Genomic DNA, 25,978 nt, shown 5'->3' with positions numbered 1-25,978 from the left:
GATGGCTCATTAGGATGAAGGTGTTTTGTTGCCTAATTAAATTATGAAAGTTTCTCCTATCCAGAGTTACAAATTTTTAAGTTTCACAGTAAATTCAACATTTCATGTACAGCAACATGAAATCAGATTTCTACTACTGCATTCCTGGAACAACCAGTAGTGAGTATGCCATGAAAGAACAATGAATGCAATGCAAGCAAAATATCAGTTGTATAACTATTTCTAAAAATTCTGCTTTATAATAGTATACTATAGTACAGTATAATATAAGAAATTCTGGTATTTTAGTAAAATTTTCAGTATCAGTTATATGTATAAAATTACATTTTCTGTCACAAGAACTGCACAATTTTCACACTGATGAGCATCATGAGGCTTTAAAACATATTAAAACTTATCTGGAATAGTAGAAAAAAGTATTCAAAATTGAAAATCATAAGTTAATGTTACCTTGGGGACGGATGGGGCAGAATTTTCATGAGCAGAAGTTACAGAGACCGTTGCTGAAGATGCTCTACCTGGAGTAGCTTCTTTTGAACGTGGTATACGTTTTGCTTGACACACTAGTAATCGTGGTTCCTCACAGTCCCAGCAATGTACAACAACTAGACGACCCCTGCAACAGAAAAATGTATATGATTTGACAAACAATGGGTATGTCAAGTCAGAGGCTGGAGGAACGCAAAGGTATACTAACTCCAAACGGACCACATCTACAGTAAGGCTGCTAAAAGAATGTCTGCAAATTTCACATGCAGGGACTGCATTGTGTTGAGGGGACACTCTAGCATCAACCCAAGCTCTGGATTTCATTAAAGCTGCTATGGTGATCATGCTGTGCTGCTACATCTTCCACTCCAGGTCCCGTCTACTGCCAGGCTTTCTTAGCGGCTGCAATGTATCTGTTGTGTGCTCACAGTCTGTCGCGGGTCTTGAGTTACCAATGTTGTTTGTGTTAACAGTGCAGTCTGATATGGTCTCTTACTCTATCCACAGGAAAGTGGGTGTGGTGTCACCGCCAGACAACACACTTGCTAGGTGGTAGCCTTTAAATCGGCCGCAGTCCGGTAGTATACGTCGGACCTGCGTGTCGCCACTATCAGTGACTGCAGACCGAGCGCTGCCACACGGCAGGTCTAGAGAGACTTCCTAGCACTCGCCTCAGTTGTACAGTTGACTTTGCTAGCGATGGTTCACTGCCTACTTACGTTCTCATTTGCTGAGAAGATAGTTTAGCATAGCCTTCAGCTACGTCATTTGCTACGACCTAGCAAGGCGCCATTATCAGTTACTATTGATATTGTGAACTATGTACCGTCAAGAGCAACGTTCATCATTAATGGATTAAAGTTAAGTATTCCACCAGCTACGTCCGTTGTTTCTAAATTCTAATTTCCTTGTCCAGTTCCAGACCTCACGCCAGCCTGCGTGAGCTAAATCGTGTGCCTTTCGGCCTCCTCTAGTAACACGGTGTTGGCTCTCCTGCCAACCGCAAAATTGGTGACGAGGCACAACCACCTTCTTATCGATATTGCCCTGATTTACTTGTGTAATGGCTTCGCCACAATCTCCTGGTGTACTGTCCGAATTTTATCACTTACAGAATCAGCAGACGCAAGCCTTACTGGATGCCCTTGGACAGCTCGTACAAGGTCAACATGCGATGCAAAACAATGCGGCAGCAGCCGCATCACTGCTAACGCAGCCACAACACGCTGTTGCACCCACTTTTTGACCTTTTGATGCTGCACTGGAAAGCTGGACGGAGTGGTCACACCAATTTGGATTCCATCTCGCCGCGTACAGAATTCAAGGTAATGAGCAGCAGCCTTATCTATTATCATCGGTCAGCGTACAAACGTACCGTGTGATAGTCAAATTATTTCCCATACGCGATGTAGCAACTCCGTCCTATGAAGAAATTTTGTCTGCATTAGATGCATATTTCAAAGAATCAGTTTATGTAGTTGCGAAAAGGTATTCCTTCTTTCGTACAAAACGTACGGCAGGTCAGACTAATCAGGAGTGGGTTGCAACTTTGCAAGGCCTTACTAGGGATTGTGCTTTTGAGTGTCAATGTGGACTCCCTTATTCAGGTACTTTGGTATGTGATGCAATTGCACAGAACATTTCTGATGTTCATATAAGGGAACAGATTTTGAAACTAGTAAATCCCTCCCTTCAACAAGTGATGGACATATTGGATCGGCAGGACACACTTGACTTTGCTCAGGAATCATTTGAAACTTCGCCAGCAGTGTGTCAGGTAGACCAGCCCGCCGGGAGAGCTGCACGGAGCAGTAAACAGCCCTCGCGCCCGGCCGCGCCACTGCCACCAGGTTCTCAGCCATGTGAGCTGCGCTGGCAAGCAAATGCAGTGATCAAATCATGCCCGCGGTGTGCTACTAAACATTCACGTGAGAATTGCCCATCACGCCAAGCTATTAGATTTTATTGTAATAAAAAAGGACATGTTCAAAGTATTTGCCAGAAAAAGCTCAGATCGGAAGCTCAAAACCGTTCCAGGTCCTTTGCTTCACGCCGGAATCGGAATCCAACCAAGGATACTCAGGCTCGCGAAACTCCGCCCATGGAAATTCATGTAGTTCATTCCACTCCGTCCAGTGTCACTCTCTCTAACAGTGACTGTGTTCGTCCCAAAAATAGAGTGCGTCGACATCGCCGGAACTCCTGTCAAGTCGCAAGTGATTATGTACCGGTGTCAGTTCACATTGCACGAGACAGTAGCTCTTGTCGTCAGCAGGACAATAAACATTTTGTAGACTTGCACATTAACGGCAAAGTGATACCATTCCAGCTCGATACAGGAGCTCCAGTTTCACTGACCAATCAAGACACTTACAAACTGCTGGGCAAACCTCTGTTGCGTGCCGCAAATGTTAAGTTAACTAGCTATTCAGGTCAAGAGATCCCTATGTTAGGACAGTGCAGCCTTCTTGCAACATACAAAGGACAAACAAAACTTGTGTCATTTTACATCCTTCGATCTTCTTCTGCAGTGAACTTGTTTGTTTTCGATTTATTTCAGTTGTTTAACTTGTCTATAGTAAATCAGGTCCTATCAGTGAACCAGACGGTGCCTTCAGACAGTGTTTCTCGTCTATGTGAAGAATTTGCAGACATTTTTGCAACGGGCCTCCGTTGCGCTAAGAACTATAAAGCACATTTGGAATTGAAAGTAAACGCGCAACCGACGTTTTTCAGAGTGCACAATGTTCCCCATGCACTGCGTGATGAGGTCGCAAAAACATTAACCGATTTGGAATCACAAGGTGTGATTGAACGTGTGAAGGCTTCTCTCTGGGCATCACCCTTAGTAATTTTGCCAAAACCTTCCGGAAAGTTGAGACTTTGTGTGGACTTCAAGGCAACAGTGAATCCACAACTAGTGATTGCAACTTTTCCTTTACCCCGTCCGAAAGATCTTTTGGACAAACTGTGCCCGGTTAAATATTTTTTGAACTTGGACCTCGCAGATGCGTACTTGCAAATACCGGTGAACAATGGATCCCTACCGGTGAACGATGGATCCCAGCACGTTTTGGTGGTTAACACGCATCTTGGGTAGTATCAATTCAAACGAGTACCATTCGGGTGTGCATCCGCCCCTGCATTGTTTCAGCAATATCTACAAACTGTTTGTGCGTCGGTCCCTACTGCAGCAAATTATCTGGACGATATGGTGATCTCTGGAAAGATGGAAGAAGAAGATTTGGCCAATCTCAGAACATTATTTCAGGTCTTACGACAAAATGGTCTACGCTTGCGGAAGGACAAATGTGTGTTTTTTGCTCGTGATTTGCCATACCTGGGACATGTACTCAATGCCCAAGGCATACATCCCAGTCCCACACACCTTCGTGCCATACAAGACTTGCCTTGCAGCAGAATTTGAAGCAGCTACAGAGTGTGCTGGGAAAAATAAATTACTACTATCGTTATGTGCCACATGCCTCTTCCATTTCAGTTCCGCTTCATTGCTTATGCCGTAAGTGTGTTCCGTTCGTCTGGACGACGGAATGTGAACGCGCCTTTCGCCAGTTGAAATCAGTGTTGCTTTCCAATATTTGCCTTATGCCATTCGATCCCCAGAAGCCCCTTTTGTTGATGGTGGATGCATCGGATTTCGGGATCGGTGCAGTGCTTGCGCACACAGATGAATCGCACAATCGCCCTATTGCCTTTGTGTCCAAATTGCTCTCGTCTGCTCAAAGAAATTATTCACGGATCGAGAAAGAAGCATTGGCTCTCATATTTGGTGTTACAAAGTTTCATGATTTCTTGTATGGTCGTCACTTTACCATAATCACCGACCACAACCTTTGACATCGCTTTTTCATCCAACCAAACCTGTACCTCCACGTACAGCGCAGAAATTCATTTGCTGGTCTATTTTTCTCTCACAGTACCGCTACGATATCTTGTATTGGTCCACTGCTAAGCACAGAAACGCCGATGCATTGTCCCGCTTGCCTGTTGCTGAGGATAGGGCATTCGATTCCTCCGAACTTGCTTGCATCTTCATTGATGCGGAAACCGATGACATGGTCGAATCGTTTCCAATTGATTTTCATCGTGTAGCTACAGCCACAGCTGCCGACCCTGTCCTTGCTCCAGTTCTGCGTTTTGTTGCTACGCAATGGCCCTTGTCAAAGTCACGGATCGGGGACCCATTGGTTTGCCGATTTTTTGCTCACAAGGAGAGACTTTTTTTATGACGTAGTGTTTTGCTGTTGCGTTCTGATAATGATCAGTCCAGGGTCGTGGTACCACGTTCGTTACAGTCCTTTGTCTTACAGCTTCTCCACCAAGGACATTGGGGTATAGTGAGAACGAAACAACTTGCTCATCAGCACTGTACTTGGTTCGGGATCGATGCCGCAATTATGAATATGTGCTTTTCTTGCATGGGGTGTGCTGAACAACAATCAGCACCACTGCGGCAATTCTTTGCATGGTCAAAAGCCACTTCCCCTTGGCAACGTTTACACATCGGTTTTGCTGGTCCATTTTGGAAAGCTCGATGGTTGGTTGTAGTAGATTCATTCAGTAATTTTCCTTTTGTTGTCCGTATGTCTTCCACGACGTCATCTGCCACCATCCAAGCGTTATCCGCTATCTTTTGCATTGAAGGTCTTCCACAGACTATTGTTTCCGACAATGGCCCACAATTCATGTCAGCAGAATTTCAGTCATTCTGCAAGGCCAATGGTATTCAACATCTGATGTCCGCGCCGTTTTTGCCACAGTCAAATGGTGCTGCTGAATGATTGGTCAGGACTTTCAAGTCGCAGATGTTGAAGTTAAAAGAGTCGCATTCTCGGGAGGATGCATTATTGCTCTTTTTGTCCTTGTATCGCTCTCAACCCCGAGATGGTCGCTCGCCGGCTGAGTTGCTCCACGGTCGTCATCATCGAACCTTGATGTCTTTGCTACATCCGACGCACCAGGTTCCTGTGCAGCAGCGGACACCTGCTTTTGCTTGGAGCAGGTTTTCAGGCGTTTCCTAGCTCCCCACGGTCTGAATGGCAGGGTGCGTGTGGCACAGTCTCGCCTGTTGTTAGGCTCCCCACCTCGTCGCATACGTCAACATGGGGTCTCCCCACGGCGGGCGGAAGCCTTATGCCACAACCGTACGCCGATTTGCGGGGGAGGAATGTGGTGTCACCGCCAGACACCACACTTGCTAGGTGGTAGCCTTTTAAATCGGCCACGGTCCGGTAGCATACGTCAGACCCACATGTCACCACTATCAGTGATTGCAGACTGAGCGCCGCCACATGGCAGGTCTAGAGAGACTTCCTAGCACTCGCCCCAGTTGTACAGCCGACTTTGCTAGCGATGGTTCACTGCCTACTTACGTTCTCATTTGCAGAGAAGATAGTTTAGCATAGCCTTCAGCTACGTCATTTGCTACGACCTAGCAAGGCGCCACTACCCGTTACTATTGATATTGTGGACTATGTACCGTCAAGAGCGACGTTCATCATTAATGGATTAAAGTTAAGTATTCCACCAGCTACGTCCGTTGTTTCTAAATTCCAATTTCCTTGTCCTGTTTCAGACCTCACGCCAGCCTGCGTGAGCTAAATCGCGTGCCTTTCGGCCTCCTCTAGTAACACGGTGTGGGCTCTCCTGCTAACCACAAAAGTGGGCACAGGTACTACATTACAGAGCCAATCTCATGAGCTAGTATATAATGTACAACACTATTCTGAGTACAAAAGGGATAACGGCAGGCCTGTTACATCATTGTTGAAAGTTGTTGAATGGGATGCTGCTGCTCTGGAAACTGGAATAATCACTGTGAAGAAATAATGATGGAGAAGCGTGCTGGAGATCTATAGGAACCAACTGCTGCCCTTTCGAAATCAGGGAAAACCAGAATGTGTGCTGCTGAAATGATGGGACTGCATAATTTTCAAGAGGACACAGTCCGGTGACATTTGTATGAATATTATGTGCAGAAAGACTATCCAACTCAGAAGAAGCTGCTTTTCTCAAGAGCTATACCAAAAAATAAGGATTCAATGGAAAGCTTTTCTGGATGAAGAGTTCAACTTGAACGAGAGGATATCGATGACTGGAGATGCTGTTTTTACAGAAAGTATCGAGGCATAAGTCTCACGAAACAGTTTGGCTGAATGAAACGTGGACAAATGCTGGTCATTCCAGACTGAGTGTGTGGATCAATGACACTGCACGAGGAACAAAGAAAGCTCCAGTTGTAAAAGGCAGTCAGCTCATTCTTTTACTTGCTGGAACAATCAGTGCTCTATTGCTATTTACACCAAATAAACCTGGTGACTACGACAATGAAATGATGGTAACAAAATTTAAAAAGTGATTTTATGCATACAGATTGAAGTGGCAATGAAAAGGCCGGGTGCAGGTGCACAAGCAGCTATGCCACCTTGGAACAGCACTTTACACAACTACACAGATTACCCTGGCGTACCTCCCTCCTCAATCCAAATTCTCAGTGCTGCCCCAGTCTACTTTAAATTCCTCTTAGACACAAACAGAATTGACGAGGCTCTCCGTGTTCTGGAACAGCACCTCAGCATTGACTGTAAATGGGGGATCCAGCCCGAAATATAGCTGCAGGTACTTATGCAAATGAAATGACACAATTTTAGAGACTTTAATGGTCTCCTACAGATATGATTTAAAGTATATAGAGATAAGCAGCGAGTGAAAATTTGTACCAAGACCGGGAATCAAACCTGGGTCTTTTGCTTACTAGGCAGGTGCGTTAGCTGCTAAGCCACCCTGACACAGTGGTCCACACAACTGTACGGAATACCCTGGCACAATATTCCTCCTTGATCCAAATTCTCACTCCCAACCCAGCCTACTTTAAATTCCTCCTGTATACACATAAATGCATATCTTGTATGAGACCAGTAAAGTCTCTGAAATTGTGCCATTTCATTTATTTAAAGAGTGGTTCATACACTCTTTGCTTTCAAACATAGAAAAGAAATCCACTGTAATACTAGATAATGTACTATACCATTCTGTGCAGTTAATCAGTTAAACAAAGGCCCTCCATGCAGAAGAGTGTCAGTAGGCAGGCTAGATATTAACAGCATAGATACTCTTGATGGGGAAATGAAAAAAGGCTGAACTGTAGGAATCGTGAAAGAGCACAAATCATGGGACTGACATAATTGCAGAACCAAATGGTCACAGTGTTGTACCTCCCACCACATCATTGCCATATCAATACAATAGCACTTGCATGGGCTCAGGTACAAAGTGCTGCAGACAGAAATAAAAAGTTTTAAATTAAAAGATGTTGAATATTTAGTGTGTGAGGCATTGGGCAGTATTACTCCCACAAAATGGAACAATACTGTCAGACATATGTTGCACTTTTTGGAAGAGGCATAGGAACGAGAAAGTGCACTGGACAAAGAGTGGAAGGCTGAATAATAAAATTAGGGAATGATGGCAGCAGCAATGGCAAAGATAGTGACATAGGAAATGTGGATAATGATGACACACACTCTTTGAAAACTGTGGAGTTTATCCTCTTCCCTAAAATAACTGTTTCAAAGTAGTGTAGAAAGAGACACACTGCTCAGAATGATGTCAAATATGAACAGCATATAATTGACATTGGGGTGGAGGGGTGGGGGGGCTTCAAGGAGGTGGACAACAACAATAAACAATAGATGGCACTATAATCATCTTAACATAAATGGGGTGAGCTACAAATGACAGATGAATCACACTGCAAGAGCTATGGTCTGAGTTGCACTATCCGTACTGTTCATTGGCCACAACTGCACAAATTAGGCAGTCACCAGGTGTGACACTGTTAGTTAGGTAAGCTCATCCACCACTGTAAGGTAATAACACATTGGATGGGAAAAATTGGTTTTTAATTGCTCTGAGGGCAAAAACCAGATAAAAAGCAAAATGACACCACTTTTTAATCACCCTGAAGCCAATAACCACATAAAGAGCAAAACTCAAAGGTTTCTAATTAATGTGAGCTAGGCACAAGACATGTCCCCCATTTTCTGTTAAAAGTTGAAAGCATGAAACAATATGTTTTGACAACAGATTGGAGTATCTCAAGGATCATGTTCGTAATGTATTATGTAATGTGTGCCTTTAATTTAGCTTCATTTGTAATTGGAGCATTGAATATGACATCTTTAAGACAGTCCTAAAGTCAGAAGCCATGCAGAAAAGACCAGATGATCTAGACAGGCAGGCTGATAATTCTAGCATTCCTGAAATGCCTTGCAGCAGCCGTTTCTGTGACTGTGCAATTTGTGGAGGAGCGCCATCTTTCACAAAATTGCTCCTACCTACACAACAGTGCTGTTGAAGTGTTGGAATGATAGCGTTTTCCAGTAACAAAACAGGTAACAGGACCAGCAGGACACACCTCCTCAAAAAAATGCAGCCCTATGATAAACGATACCATCAACCCGCAGCACACAGTCACCTTCACAGAATGAAGCAGTATCAGCTGATGTGCATGTGGATTTTCTGTTGCTCATATTTTGCAATACTGCATACTGATGTGTCCTTGCAGATGGAAATGGGCTTTGTCGATCCACAAAATGCTCAATGGCCATTCCTTGTTCACCTCCATGTGAGCAAGAAGTTCCAGGGCAAACATTTGTCTTACTGGCCGGTCAGTAGGAAGCAACAGCTGAACATGGGTGATTTTATGCAGACAGCAATGCAGGATGTTTCACAGGATTTTATGTGTGCATGTCCACCATTCGGGAAATATCCCATCCACTGCATCTTTGCATACCACCAGTCAACCCTTCCTGCAATGCTGTGACTACATCACTGACAGTTGGATCAAATGCTTGACTCTTTCTGCCACACTGCACTTCAAAATAATCTATCTTTTTGAATATTGTAATCATTTTCTTCAGACCTTTAGCAATGATTTTTTTCATACCCTTGTGCATAGGAAACTTGTGCAGGGCTACTAGCTCACAGTCATTCTTATTTTAATAGAGCTTTACCAGCAGTGAGTGATCCTTGATGGAGACAGTCATGTCGGGCACTTCAGATGCAAACTGAGGAACAGCTGTGTGCACATTCTGACGTTTACAGAGCCATCTATAGGTTAAATTTTTGTTACATTTTCTTTTTGTTCCATGGCATTTCCCACAGCGTCAATAGTATGCTGTTAAAATCTGATTGCACTCTGAGCAGTGGTTCTCTTTCTACAGCATTTTGAAACTGGAACTGCAATGATCAACACCCTATACAGTAAAATGTTATAACATCATAATCTTTAATTTTTCTCAAGATATATTTCCATACCTTTCCTTTTTAATTATGAAGAACATATGCTGGGGACCCCACATGGTTATTAGTGTTTTTTCAAGATTCAGTAGTACACCACTGTGATGACTCCAAAATTTTCAGATGTAATATTCATAAAACGGTGACTGACATGGCATGACAACAAACAGCCACATAGTAGAAATGTAACACAGCATTTGCTGTCTCAGATGTTCTTTTAGTGGCTTTTCTATAGCAAAGTGCTGAGGTGCTCAAACTACTCTTCACATTGGTAACAGCTTTACCTACCAAATGAAAATGTGTATGCATCACAGTGTGTTTGTCTCAGTAATTTACAGACTACTGCAAAAATACTAACAACTGGATCAGGGTTAAAAGGCACCTTGTTATTTCACCATTTTTGAAACTGCACTCAGTCTTTCAAACATATGGTTTAATTAATCCTCTCTGCTAGAGGTTTGCTAGTCTTTTAGTAATTCCATTTTTAGAATCATTCTCTTGTTATTCTATCAGCTTTTTATACCTCTGAACCCAATTTCATCCATACGATCTATTGATACATAATCAGCATGGTTTCAGAAAACATTGTTCTTGTGCAACGCAGCTAGCTCTTTATTCGCACAAAGTAATGGCCACTATCGACAGGGGATCTCAAGTTGATTTCGTATTTCTAGATTTCCAGAAAGCTTTTGACACCGTTCCTCACAAGCGACTTCTAATCAAGCTGCGGGCCTATGGGGTATTGTCTCAGTTGTGCGACTGGATTCGTGATTTCCTGTCAGGAAGGTTGCAGTTCGTAGTAATAGACGGCAAATCATCGAGTAAAACTGAAGTGATATCAGGTGTTCCCCAACGAAGAGTCCTGGGACCTCTGCTGTTCCTGATCTATATAAATGACCTGGGTGAAAATCTGAGCAGTTCTCTTAGGTTGTTCGCAGATGATGCTGTAATTTACCATCTAGTAAGGTCATCCGAAGACCAATATCAGTTGCAAAGCAATTTAGAAAAGATTGCTGTATGGTGTGGCAGGTGGCAGTTGGTGCTAAATAATAAAAAGTGTGAAGTGATCCATATGAGTTCCAAAAGAAATCCATTGGAATTCAATTACTCGATAAATAGCACAATTCTCAAAGCTGCCAATTCCACTAAGTACCTGGGTGTTAAAATTATGAACAACTTCAGTTGGAAAGACCACATAAATAATATTGTGGGGAAGGCCAGCCAAAGGTTGCGTTTCATTGGCAGGACACTTAGTAGATGCAACAAGTCCACTAAAGAGACAGCTTACACTACACTCGTTCGTCCTCCGTTAGAATATTGCTGCATGGTGTGGGATCCTGACCAGGTCGGATTGACGGAGGACATCGAAAGTGTGCGAAAAAGGGCAGCTCGTTTTGTATTATCACGTAATAGGGGAGAGACTGCGGCAGATATGATACGCGGGTTGGGATGGAAGTCATTAAAGCAAAGGTGTTCTTCATTGCAGCGAGATCTATTTATGAAATTTCAGCCACCAACTTTCTCTTCTGAATGCAAAAATATTTTGTTGAGCCCAACCTACATAGGTAGGAATTATCATCAAAATAAAATAAGAGAAATCAGAGCTCGAACAGAAAGATTTAGGTGTTCTTTTTTCCCGCATTCTGTTCGTGAGTGGAATGGTAGAGAGATAGTATGATTGTGGTTTGATGAACCCTCTGCCAATCACTTAAATGTGAATTGCAGAGTAATCATGTAGATGCAGATGAACATTCCATGCCTTTATTCTTCATGGCTATATATTTGCAGCCTTCTGCCACCAGAAGTTTCTGAACTGTAGCATTTAACATGGCGGCGTGTTATGTAACTACGTTGCTCTGTGAGAAACGCTGTGCTGTAATTGAATTTTGAATTTGAGGAGTTCGTCTGCACATGATGCACCATCTCTTTCAGCATAACAATACTGGACCACACACGAGTGCTGCGACATATGCAACAATCTGATGCCTTGGGTTTACTGTCATCAATCATTAGAGGTGTACAAATTCCCCTTGCAGCCTGCTTGCCCCTAGCTCCTCTGCAACCATTCATACAAGTCAGCCTGCCATGAGGTAAACACAAGAGTGCACGTGTACTGAGGGTTCCCGCAAGCCCGGGCTACCTGGGTTCCCGCAGGCCTGCCAAGCCTCACAGGACCCGCTCAGCTTGCTGCGCCTGACAACAGGTTGCGCTGTCAAGCTACCGTGACTAGAGTAGCCAGGTAGTTAGCCCACAGTTCACTGATCGCAACAGTGGGGGCAGCACAATGTACAGGTCGAACTTTAGTGAGACTGAAAAAAAATAGACAACTGGCAAACACATGCTGGTAACGAAACCACAAGTGCCACATGGGAAATGTTTTCGTGTGTTTATGAGGCCACTTCAAATAAATCGGTAGGTGTGTCTCAATGCAAACTATGTAAAAACCTCTTAAGTAATTATTCAGGAACCTCAAGTATGTTACGACATGTGTGCAAATTTGACAAGCAGTTCCCTCGCTCCGTAAGTATCTTGAAAGAGGACAAAGATTTAGTGGCCGAAAAGTGCGTCGAAATGTGTGCTAAGGATCTGAGACCATTTAGCAGTATAGAGGGAGAAGGATTTCTTAATTTAGGGCAGACACTGATCGACATATGTAAAAAATATGGCTCAGTTGATATTAAAAATGTTATGCCTTCCCGAGTGACAGTAGCTAGGAAAGTTCAAACCTTAGCTGATAAAGTGCGCAGCAAAATGCTCCCAGATATAGTGCATGCGATTCGTTCTGGTATATGTGCCAATACAATTGATCTATGGACAGACAATTACAAAGGGGTGCATTACATGTCCGTGACAGTGCATTACATAAATTCAGACTGGCGTTTGAATAAATATGTACTGATGTGCTCTGCGTTTCCTGACTGCCCAAAAACTGGCTCGAATATTCGAAACAAGTTGGAAGATGGCTTAGAAACTATGGGTGTTTCTCGTGAAGACATTGTCAAAATTATGTTTGTCACACACCAGGGCAGTAACATTGTCAAAGCTCTCGAAATATATCAGCATCTCCCATGCATGGCTCATAGTATAAACACAGTCTTGAAACATGTTCCAAGCGAACAGTTTTTGAAAGAAAATGTTCCAAATATATTAGCCATTCTTAATACAGTGTGGGCTATGGTTTAATACTTCAAGAGAAGAGGTCTCTGTGTGAGACTGAACTCGTCTTTAAAGTAGTGGGTTTCAACTAGTTGGAATAGTTATTTGGACATGCTTATATCAGTCCATTCTCAGATTGATTCAGTGAAGGCTGTCTTACATAATGAATGTGCCTCTGATTAGATGCTGGGTTATGACTGCCATATAACTGGCCAGCTTATAGAATTTCTTAAGCCGTTTAAAGAAGCCACATTTGGTCTAGAGGGTTACAAGGAGCCAACCCTACATTTAGTTCTACCGTGGTTTTATGCCTTAAAAGCTCACTGTACTGTACGGGATAGCGATGAAGAGGTTTGTAATTTTATTCTATCTGAATATTATAGAACCACTTGTCAAATATGTATGTTGAGAAAATGTATTTTCAGGACATGAAACCTTTGAAAGAAGCCGCCGATGCCTTCCTAGAACAGAAAATGTGCGTTAGTATGTTGCATAAAATTGCAACGTTTATGGTGGCTAACTACTGCACATTAAGAATGTTAACCGAGAATGAAAAAATTGAAGTTTACCAAGCAGCACGACACATGTGCGCTGAAGGTAAGCTCCTAAGATAATGCATATATTCTTCATCTACATGTACATGGTTACTCTGCAAGTCACACGCAAGTGCTTGGTTGAGGGTTCATCGAACCACTTTCAACTTATTTGTCTCCTGTTCTCGAATTTTGGGCGGGATACAACACCTACATCTCTCCATCTGAGCGCTGCTTTTTTGTATTTTATTCTAATCATCATTTCTTCCAATGTAGATGGGACACACCAATATATCTTCGAATTTGGAGGTGTAAGTCGGTGATCGAAATTTCATATATAGATCGCGCCACGTCAAAAAACGCCATTGTTGTAATGATTCCCACCCCAACTCCCATGTAATTTCCGCGACACACTTTCCCCTGTTTCATGATAATACCAAACCAGCTGCCCTTCTTTAGACTCTTTTGACCTCTTCCATCAATCGTACCAGAAAAGGCTCTCCAACTGCGTAGCAATGCTCCAAATGAGGATTTTGTCATTAAAACACCTACAGCATTTTCTGTGTGTCCATTCCTATTTAAGGAGGTCGTAATTGTAATCACAGGTATTAAGTAGAATCTACAGCCTTTAGATTTGACTGGTTGATCTTGTAAACGAAGTTTAACGGACTTAGTTTAATACACACACGGATAACCTCACCCTTTTCATTATTTATTGCCGACTGCTAATTTTCACACCAAAAATATATACCTTATTTAAATCGTCCTGCAGTTAGTTTTGATCTTCTGGTGACTTTACTGGATGATAAATGATAGCATCATCTAAAAACTATTATAATTTCAACTATGTGTAGTACGATCCTCACATTATTCTGCAAAAATTTGAGGACTGGGCAGAAGAGCCTCCTCTCCTACATGATGAAGTCAGCAGATACTTGCAAGAACACTGTGTGAACGAGGGAGATATTCTACAGTGGTGGAAAAATAACTCCCAATGACTTCCTCGACTTGGTTGTGTGGCAAGAAAAACATTAAATATACCAGCCACTAGTGCCTCTAGTGAGAGAATTTTTAGTTGCACTGGAAACCTAATTAGCGAAAAACGATCACGTCTTAATTCAGACAGACTTAACAATCTCATCATAATTAATTAAAACACCAATCAGCAGACACATTAAGAATATAGTAGAACATTAAACAGGAAACTATGAGTTTGAGCACAAATTTACTAATTAAGAGTGCAGATTTCTTTCTTGTGCTTTCTGGGCGTCAATTTCTGAGATAGAAATTTTGTAATGCATACAGTTCATTTTTATTTTAGACTGAACTTTTTGATTTCAATCCTTCCAAGTGACATTTATTATTGTTTGTAAACCATTTTCTGTTACTTGTGTTTGCAAAAGTAACCAAATATTTTTAGGAGTATCTGGTTTCGCCTAAACAATACTTTCAGGGGAACTGAAGGATAATTTGTATATATTTTATATTGAAAAGTGTTCTGCAAAATAAAATATTCATTTGTGGATTAAGGCAATACACATAATCAGTTTAAATTACAATTTATTTCGTTGAGTTCCACACACATTGCAAAATGTAATTTTATTCTTGTATTTCCATATTAAAGGGAATCCCACCTACAGAGTCAAGATGCTGAAGACCTAGACACTACAAATGCTTTTAAAATGAAGAGCGTCTTTTTAAATGAATGTATTGTAGTAGGAATATAATGGAAACTCTGAGCCACTCTCCACAGCATCTACATCTGCGTCATGAGGATTCGTCGTTTAGGTCTGTGTTATGAGGGTCTACATCTACATCTACATCTACATCTACATCCATACTCCGCAAGCCACCTGACGGTGTGTGGCGGAGGGTACCCTGAGTACCTCTATCGGTTCTCCCTTCTATTCCAGTCTCGTATTGTACGTGGAAAGAAGGATTGTCGGTATGCTTCTGTGTAGGCTCTAATCTCTCTGATTTTATCCTCATGGTCTCTTCGCAAGATATACGTACGAGGGAGCAATATACTGCTTGACTCTTCGGTGAAGGTATGTTCTCGGAGCTTTAACAACAGCCCGTACCGAGCTACTGAGCGTCTCTCCTGCAGAGTCTTCCACTGGAGAATATCTATCATCTCCGTAACGCTTTCGCGATTACTAAATGATCCTGTAACGAAGCGCGCTGCTCTCCGTTGGATCTTCTCTATCTCTTCTATCAACCGTATCTGGTGCGGATCCCACACTGCTGAGCAGTATTCAAGCAGTGGGCGAACAAGCGTACTGTAACCTACTTCCTTTTAGGGTTGCATTTCCTTAGGATTCTTCCAATGAATCTCAGTCTGGCATCTGCTTTACCGACGATCAACTTTATATGATCATTCCATTTTAAATCACTCCTAATGCGTACTCCCAGATAATTTATGGAATTAACTGCTTCCAGTTGCTGACTTGCTATTTTGTAGCTAAATGATAAGGGACCTATCTTTCTATGTATTTGCGTCACATTACACTTGTCTACATTGAGATTCAATTGCCATTCTGTGCACCATGCGTCAATTTGCTGCAGATCCTCCTGCATTTCAGTACAATTTTCCATTGTTGCAACCTCTCGATACACCACAGCATCATCTGCAAAAAGCCTCAGTGAACTTCTGATGTCATCCACCAGGTCATTTATGTATATTGTGAATAGCAACGGTCCTATGACACTCCCCTGCGGCACACCTGAAATCACTCTTACTTCAGAAGACTTCTCTCCATTGAGAATAACATGCTGCGTTCTGTTATCTATATATATCTATATATATCTAACGACACACATATATATATATAACGACACACACACACACACACACACACACACACACACACACACACACACACACACAGAAAGATTCCAAGACTTACCAAGTGGGAAAGCGCCGGTAGATAGGCACAATGAATAAAACACACAAACACACACACAGAATTTCGAGCTTTCGCAACCGGCGGCTGCTTTGTCAGGAAAAAAAAACAAACACAAATATCCCGCACGTCCAGGGCCTCGCTGCAATGGAGCACTTCCTTTCACGCCGATCACCTGCCACCCTACCTAAAACCTCTTTCCTCGTCACCTTAGCCAGCTTCATCCTGACCCACAATTTCTTCACTTTTGAAGGCCAGACATACCAACAATTAAAGGGAACAGCCATGGGTACCAGGATGGCCCCCTCGTATGCCAACCTATTTATGGGTCGCTTAGAGGAAGTCTTCTTGATTACCCAAGCCTGCCAACCCAAAATTTGGTACAGATTTATTGATGACATCTTCATGATCTGGACTCACAGTGAAGAAGAACTCCAGAATTTCCTCTCCTTTGGTTCCATCAGATTCACCTGGTCCTACTCCAAATCCCATGCCACTTTCCTTGACGTTGACCTCCATCTGTCCAATGGCCAGCTTCACACATCCGTCCACATCAAACCCACCAACAAGCAACAGTACCCCCATTATGACAGCTGCCACCCATTCCATATCAAACGGTCCCTTCCCTACAGCCTAGGCCTTCGTGGCAAACGAATCTGCTCCAGTCCTGAATCCCTGGACCATTACACCAACAACCTGGAAAAAAAAAAAAAAAAAAAGAAAATCCCTCTTTCCTGACGAAGCAGAAAGAAACTTCCACATGGGAAAAATATATTAAAAACAAAGACTCCAAGACTTACCAAGCGGGAAAGCGCCGGTAGATAGGCACAATCAATAAAACACACAAACACACACACAGAATTTCTAGCTTTCGCAACCAATGGTTGCTTCTTCAGGAAAGAGGGAAGGAGAGGGAAGGCGAAAGGATGTGGGTTTTAAGGGAGAGGGTAAGGAGTCATTCCAATCCCGGGAGTGGAAAGACTTCCCTTAGGGGGAAAAAAGGATAGGTGTACACTCGCGCGCACACACACACACATATCCATCCGCACATACACAGACACAAGCAGACATTTGTAAAGGCATTTGTAAAGACATTTTACAAATGTCTGCTTGTGTCTGTGTATGTGCGGATGGATATGTGTGTGTGTGTGAGCGTAAACCTATCCTTTTTCCCCCCTAAGGGAAGCCTTTCCGCTCCCGGGATTGGAATGACTCCTTACCCTCTCCCTTAAAACCCACATCCTTTCGTCTTTCCCTCTCCTTCCCTCTTTCCTGAAGGAGCAACCGTCGGTTGCGAAAGCTAGAAATTCTGTTAGTGTGTTTGTGTGTTTTATTGATTGTGCCTATCTACCGGCGCTTTCCTGCTTTGTAAGTCTTGGAATCCACCCTCTCCAAACCTTCCAGAAATTTCTGACTTCCAGCCTTGCCTCTCAATCCTTCTTAAAAAACCTTAATCCTACTCCCAACATAACCACTGCTGAAGCCCAGGCTATCCGTGATCTGAAGGCTGACCGATCCATCGTCATTCTTCCGGCGGACAAGGGTTCCACGACCGTGGTACTTGATCGTCGGGAGTATGTGGCTGAGGGACATGCGTCAGCTTTAAGACAACACTACATACAAAGTTTGCCAAGGTAATCCCATTCCTGATGTCCAGGCAGAGCTTCAAGGAATCCTCAGAACCTTAGGCCCCCTACAAAACGTTTCACCTGACGCCATCAATCTCCTGACCCCACCGACACCCCGCACCCCTACCTTCTACCTTCTTCCCAAAATTCACAAACCCAATCATCCTGGTCGCCCCGTTGTAGCTGGTTACCAAGCCCCCACAGAATGTATCTCTGCCTACATAGATCAACAGCTTCAACCCATTACATGCAGTCTCCCATCCTTCATCAAAGACACCAACCACTTTCTCGAAAGCCTGGAATCCTTACCCAATCTGTCACCCCCGGAAACCATCCTTGTAACCATTGATGCCACTTCCTTATACACAAATATTCCACATGCCCAGGGCCTTGCTGCAATGGAGCACTTCCTTTCACGCCGATCACCTGCCATCCCACCTAAAACCTCTTTCCTCATTACCTTAGCCAGCTTCATCCTGACTCACCAACTTCTTCACTTTCGAAGGCCAGACAGAGGGTAGTTGCATCCTGCAACTACCCTCCTGACACTTCCTCATCCCCTCAAACCCAGAACCTCCCACAGAAGAACCCCAAAAGTGCCCCACTTGTGACAGGATACTTTCCGGGACTGGATCAGACTCTGAATGTAGCTCTCCAGCAGGGATATGACTTCCTCAAAACCTGCCTTGAAATGAGACCCATCCTTCATGAAATCCTCCCCACTCCACAAGAGTGTCTTTCCACCGTCCACCTAACCTTTGTAACCTCTTAGTTCATCCCTATGAAATCCCCAAACCACCTTCCCTACCCTCTGGCTCCTACCCTTGTAACCACCCCCAGTGTAAAACCTGTCCCATGCACCCTCCCACCACCACCTACTCCAGTCCTGTAACTCAGAAGGTGTACACAATCAAAGGCAGAGCCACGTGTGAAAGCACCTACGTGATTTACCAACTGACCTGCCTACACTGTGAAGGTTTCTATGTGGGAATGACCAGCAACAAACTGTCCATTCGCATGAATGGACACAGGCAGACAGTGTTTGTTGGTAATGAGGATCACCCTGTGGCTAAACATGCCTTGGTGCACAGCCAGCACATCTTGGCACAATGTTACACATTCTGGGTTATCTGGATACTTCCCACTAACACCAACCTGACAGAACTCCGGAGATGGGAACTTGCCCTTCAGTGTATCCTCTCTTCTCGTTATCCGCCAGGCCTCAACCTCTGCTAATTTCAAGTTGCCGCTTCTCATACCTCACCTGTCTTTCAGCAACATCTTTGCCTCTGTACTTCCGCCTCGACTGACATCTCTGCCCAAACTCTTTGCCTTTACAAATGTCTGCTTGTGTCTGTGTATGTGCGGATGGATGTGTGTGTGTGTGTGTGTGTGTGTGTGTGTGTGTGTGTGTGTGTGTGTGAGTGAGTGAACACCTGTCCTTTTTTCCCCCTAAGGTAAGTCTTTCCGCTCCCGGGATTGGAATGACTCCTTACCCTCTCCCTTAAAACTCACATCCTTTCGTCTTTCCCTCTCCTTCCCTCTTTCCTGATGAAGCAACTGTTGGTTGTGAAAGCTTGAATTTTGTGTGTATGTTTGTGTTTGTTTATATATCTATCAACCTGCCAGCACTTTCGATTGATAAGTCACATCATCTTTGTTTTTAGATATATTTTCCCACGGGGAATGTTTCCCTCTATGTTTTTTCAACACAATTATAGATTCACATCACTAACACATTCTGTCTCTTCTTCTAATTTAATATTTTTGTTTGTTAATTATCTGGCTAATATCAAGTGGCTCACGAAGAATAAAATTTACAACAAAATTTTTGATTAATAATTTTAGTTATTCATGCAATCTGTATCCCTTCCTAAGTTTGATGAAGATTTTTGTGTATCATTAGAAGTAATTTTATGTTGTTTTTCTCACCTTATCTCAGCACAGACTCCTGAATCACCACTCATCACTGGAAGGCTGTTAGGCTCTTCATTACTGCCTAAACTGTCCATTCGACCAAGATCTGTATCATAACAGGAAAGTGTGTCGGCTTCCATGTCCCACACATACAAACGAGGGTCAGGTTGGAAATTTGACTGGAATAGTAATATAAAATATTATTATTGAAATATGCTATGCCATACACAAAATTCATCTCCTTTACAGTCAGACTGCAGCAATTTACTCACACAATAAATATAGCAGCAACAGGAGAAAAAATCTCAGTTACATTTGAACACTATAGTAAATTTGTGTTAGCAATTTTCCTCGATCTTACTATCACTTAACAGGTGTCAAAGAAATTTATGAGACATACAGTCAGCATATTACTGAACTTTTTTTTTATGATTATAGCTTATGCCTGAGAATAGAAGTTTAGAGATAGAGTGGGGGGGGGGAGGAGAGGGAGAGGGGGAGAGGGAGAGGGGGGGAGGGAGAGGGGGGGAGAGAGGGGGGGGAGAGAGAGAGAGAGAGAGAGAGAGAGAGAGAGAGAGAGAGAGAGAGAGAGAGAGAGAGAGAGACCTTTATTTTCTGGACTGTATAATAATCAGTGTCTTACATAAAAAAAAAATAAAAAAATAAAAAAAAGAGGAATGAAAGGAATGTAGACCTGTGTTTTAATAATACACTCTACAACCCATGTTCAAAGTCATGGTCATTAATTTAGAAAATCCAGGATGTAATGTAACAGTATTCTGAAAAGGAAAGTTGCTACTCACCATATAGTGGAGATGCTGAGTTGCAGATATGTTGTTGTTGTTGTTGTCTTCAGTCCTGAGACTGGTTTGATGCAGCTCTCCATGCTACTCTATCCTGTGCAAGCTGCTTCATATCCCAGTACCTACTGCAACCTACATCCTTCTGAATCTGCTTAGTGTACTAATCTCTCGGTCTCCCTCTACGATTTTTACCCTCCACGCTGCCCTCCAATGCTAAATTTGTGATCCCTTGATGCCTCAAAACATGTCCTACCAACCGATCCCTTCTTCTAGTCAAGTTGTGCCACAAACTTCTCTTCTCCCCAATCCTATTCAATACTTCCTCATTAGTTACGTGATCTATCCACCTTACCTTCAGTATTCTTCTGTAGCACCACATTTCGAAAGCTTCTATTCTCTTCTTGTCCAAACTAGTAATCGTCCATGTTTCACTTCCATACATGGCTACACTCCAAACAAATACTTTCAGAAACGACTTCCTGATACATAAATCTATATTCGATGTTAACAAATTTCTCTTCTTCAGAAACGCTTTCCTTGCCATTGCCAGTCTACATTTTATATCCTCTCTACTTCGACCCTCATCAGTTATTTTACTTCCTAAATAGCAAAACTCCTTTACTACTTTAAGTGTCTCATTTCCTAATCTAATTCCCTCAGCATCACCCGATTTAATTTGACTACATTCCATTATCCTCGTTTTGCTTTTGTTAATGTTCATCTTATATCCTCCTTTCAAGACACTGTCCATTCCGTTCAACTGCTCTTCCAAGTCCTTTGCTGTCTCTGACAGAATTACAATGTCATCGGCGAACCTCAAAGTTTTTACTTCGTCTCCATGAATTTTAATACCTACTCCAAATTTTTCTTTTGTTTCCTTTACTGCTTGCTCAATATGCAGATTGAATAACATCGGGGAGAGGCTACAGCCCTGTCTCACTCCCTTCCCAACCACTGCTTCCCTTTCTTGTCCCTCGACCCTTATAACTGCCATCTGGTTTCTGTACAAATTGTAAATAGCCTTTCGCTCCCTGTATTTTACCCCTGCTACCTTCAGAATTTGAAAGAGAGTATTCCAGTCAACATTGTCAAAAGCTTTCTCTAAGTCTACAAATGCTAGAAACGTAGGTTTGCCCTTTCTCAATCTTTCCTCTAAGATAAGTCGTAAGGTCAGTATTGCCTCACGTGTTCCAACATTTCGACGGAATCCAAACTGATCCTCCCCGAGGTCTGCACCTACCAGTTTTTCCATTCGTCTGTAAAGAATTCGCGTTAGTATTTTGCATCCGTGGCTTATTAAACTGATAGTTCGGTAATTTTCACATCTGTCAGCACCTGCTTTCTTTGGGATTGGAATTATTATATTCTTCTTGAAGTCTGAGGGTATTTCGCCTGTCTCATACATCTTGCTCACCAGCTGGTAGAGTTTTGTCAGGACTGGTTGTCCCAAGGCCGTCAGTAGTTCTAATGGAATGTTGTCTACTCCGGGGGCCTTGTTTCGACTCAGGTCTTTCAGTGCTCTGTCAAACTCTTCACGCAGTATCGTATCTCCCATTTCGTCTTCATCTACATCCTCTTCCATTTCCATAATATTGTCCTCAAGTACATCGCCCTTGTATAAACCTTCTATATACTCCTTCCACCTTTCTGCCTTCCCTTCTTTGCTTAGAACTGGGTTTCCATCTGAGCTCTTGATATTCATACACGTGGTTCTCTTCTCTCCAAAGGTCTCTTTAATTTTCCTGTAGGCAGTATCTATCTTACCCATAGTGAGATAAGCTTCTACATCTTTACATTTGTCCTCTAGCCATCCCTGTTTAGCCATTTTGCACTTCCTGTCGATCTCATTTTTGAGACGTTTGTATTCCTTTTTGCCTGCTTCATTTACTGCATTTTTATATTTTCTCCTTTCATCAATTAAATTCAATATTTCTTCAGTTACCCAAGGATTTCTAGCAGCCCTCGTCTTTGTACCTACTTTATCCTCTGCTGCCTTCACTACTACATCCCTCAGAGCTACCCATTCTTCTTCTACTGTATTTCTTTCCCCTATTCCTGTCAATTGTTCCCTTATGCTCTCTCTGAAACTCTGTACAACCTCTGGTTCTTTCAGTTTATCCAGGTCCCATCTCCTTAATTTCCCACATTTTTGCAGTTTCTTCAGTTTTAATCTACAGGTCATAAGCAATAGATTGTGGTCAGAGTCCACATCTGCCCCTGGAAATGTCTTACAACTTAAAACCTGGTTCCTAAATCTCTGTCTTACCATTATATAATCTATCTGATACCTTTTAGTATCTCCAGGGTTCTTCCACGTATACAACCTTCTTTCATGATTCTTAAACCAAGTGTTAGCTATGATTAAATTGTGCTCTGTGCAAAATTCTACTAGGCGGCTTCCTCTTTCATTTCTTAGCCCCAATCCATATTCACCTACTATGTTTCCTTCTCTCCCTTTCCCTACACTCGAATTCCAGTCACCCATTACTATTCAATTTTCGTCTCCCTTCACTATCTGAATAATTTCTTTTATTTCATCGTACATTTCTTCAATTTCTTCATCATCTGCAGAGCTAGTTGCCATATAAACTTGTACTACTGTAGTAGGTGTGGGCTTCGTATCTATCTTGGCCACAATAATGCGTTCACTATGCTGTTTGTAGTAGCTTACCCGCATTCCTATTTTCCTGTTCATTATTAAACCTACTCCTGCATTACCCCTATTTGATTTTGTGTTTATAACCCTGTAGTCACCTGACCAGAAGTCTTGTTCCTCCTGCCACCGAACTTCACTAATTCCCACTATATCTAACTTTAACCTATCCATTTCCCTTTTTAAATTTTCTAACCTACCTGCCCGATTAAGGGATCTGACATTCCACGCTCCGATCCGTAGAACGCCAGTTTTCTTTCTCCTGATAACGACATCCTCCTGAGTAGTCCCCGCCCGGAGATCCGAATGGGGGACTATTTTACCTCCGGAATATTTTACCCAAGAGGATGCCATCATAGTTGCAGATAGGCACAACAAAAAGACTCCCACAATTAAAGCTTTTGGCCATTAAGGCCTTCGTCAGCAATAGACGACACACACACACACACACACACACACACACAAACACACACACATGCACACTCAACTCAGTTGCCTGAGACTTCATAATATTGGTTGTTAATTTAAGTTATCTAATGGTATTGGACCTGAGAAAGCGAAGTTTCTATATGTTTTTGACAAAGTGGTGATGTAAGAAACTGTGCAGTGATGAAGGCAGTGAGTTTTGAAGTTAGTTTCTCACTCTACATTCCTTCAGTTACTACATTTATCTAATGCAATACGAAAGCAACACTTGAATTTATTATAGCCATACTTGCTGCCATACATTTACTAAAATGCAAAGAAATTGGGGACGTAACAAAAAACTATTTCTAATATAATTTTGCTCCTAAGATACACTGTATATCTAAAGTATTTCCTAATGACTTGAGGCCACATATGGATTTACACTTGTATCTCACAAAAATATATATGAAAAACATTTCCACAGACAGTGGGAAGAAAGGTGAAAATGAAGTGAAAAAATAACTTGTATGTAAGAAAGCTGCAACAAGTTTTATCATTTACCAATTCTGGTGATGGAGTGCTCAATGGACAAGAAGTTGACACAGGACAAAGAAGACAGATGTGAAAAATGTAGTGATCATTTTAAAGCAGGATTTCTTGAAACAAAGGAGCACAAATAACAGAAACAGCCTGCTATTGTAGCTCTCCATAAAATTGTTTTAAGATTTTAACAGATAAGTTAAACATGACAAGATCTATTAGCTTGATGAGTGATGGAAACGGTTTAAGAAGGATTTCAAAAAGTATTTTGTCAGAACCATGAGAAGGAAATAGATTAAAAGACAGTACTGCCAAAAGTGAAGAAACAAAAGAACAGGAAATGAGAGTTTTATGAGTTATGGTCATGCAAGGCAAACAAAAGTTGCTCATCCAAAAAGGAAAGAGATGGTGATCATTTATTAAATTTTTTAATTATCTTAATAAATAAAGTCAGATGCTTCAACAGCTTTAGATTCTAAAATTCAGTTTTTGTAACTAACAGAAATTCTCTGTCATATCAGCAAAGGCAGATGTGATATAGTACAGATCTCTACACATTACAGGAACAAACAGATCTGTCTGCAGAAAACAATGATCCACTGGAAAATATCTTTATTAAAATGTGTTAAATTATTTAAATATATCCACCCTGCTTCCCTGTCTATATCTGAGTCACTATGTTACAGGTAATACAAATGTATTTTGTTTAATTTTTAAAACTGAAATGGCCATTAAAATTTCTATCAGGTAGGAAGGACTTACTCTAGCTATAGTGATGGAGACCCGTGTGCCAGTGCAGTTACTGCAAGCAAGCATGACCTCTCCAAAGTCGGGGAGCTCTTCATCCAAGTTTCGAGAACGCCCATGCTGCTTAGCCTCTCTGGAATGCAGACAAAAATGTTTATAGAAACTGAATATTATTTTCAAATTCCTGGTTGAATCACTAGTTCTTTAGACAGTAGCATCAGAATACATAGGAATTATTGTAAGAACTGCAACCAAAACTGCTTTAAAACTAAACTGAGACATTGTTCCAAATTATTCATTGGTTATAAATTTCATGGTTTCAACTGCAATGGGTATAGATGTATTAGCCAACTGTGACATATGAACATTGATGCTAGATCAGGACTCAAATTCGGCTTTCTTGCTTATTGCAAGCTGTCGCCTTAACCATTTAGGTTATTTGTGGACGCTAGTCTTATGCATGTAAGTAAGTAAATTAAGACAGTGAAATGCAAATTTGTGCACACTAAAGTGGTGGACAGAAAGTATGTTCAAAAACCAAATTCAGACAGCCTTAAAACGAATCTAGGAAATAAAAATTAAAAATATAATAACCATCAAAAGAATTAAATTAATTCTTTATAACATAAAAGGATTAGAGAAAAACAGGGATCAGGTTTCTTCAGATGAACAATGAAATGTACATAGCCCATTAATGACAATATCAATGAATAATGGGAAAAATATTAAAAAACAGTGAAAATCCTTTGTGATGGATAATAAAACATATTACCATTTTCCCTGGTTCAACATTTCCCAAAGGTGCTGAATCAGTCATTTTCACAGGCTAATAGTAAAATATTCTAACAACAGGGTAAAGAACACAGGATGATCTATTCCT

The 25,978-nt window shown here is 41.9% G+C and overlaps 1 protein-coding gene across 2 annotated transcripts in view; it reads right to left on the bottom strand.

Moving 5' to 3' along the window:
* LOC126323604 (intraflagellar transport protein 140 homolog) overlaps positions 1–25,978 on the bottom strand; it is a 248,926-nt gene that overhangs the window by 135,350 nt on the left and 87,598 nt on the right. For both annotated transcript variants that reach the window (XM_049994696.1, XM_049994697.1), the window contains 3 exons: positions 25,114–25,231; positions 19,963–20,126; positions 451–616 (listed from right to left, as the gene is read on the bottom strand). In XM_049994696.1, coding sequence (XP_049850653.1) covers positions 451–616; positions 19,963–20,126; positions 25,114–25,231 — 448 coding nt within the window. The remainder of the gene's footprint in view (positions 1–450; positions 617–19,962; positions 20,127–25,113; positions 25,232–25,978) is intronic.

Source organism: Schistocerca gregaria, chromosome 2 (assembly GCF_023897955.1).
Source record: "Schistocerca gregaria isolate iqSchGreg1 chromosome 2, iqSchGreg1.2, whole genome shotgun sequence".
Classification (NCBI taxonomy): domain Eukaryota; kingdom Metazoa; phylum Arthropoda; class Insecta; order Orthoptera; family Acrididae; genus Schistocerca; species Schistocerca gregaria.
Note: the sequence above shows the minus strand (reverse complement) of the source record. Positions and strands in the feature narration are given on the sequence as shown.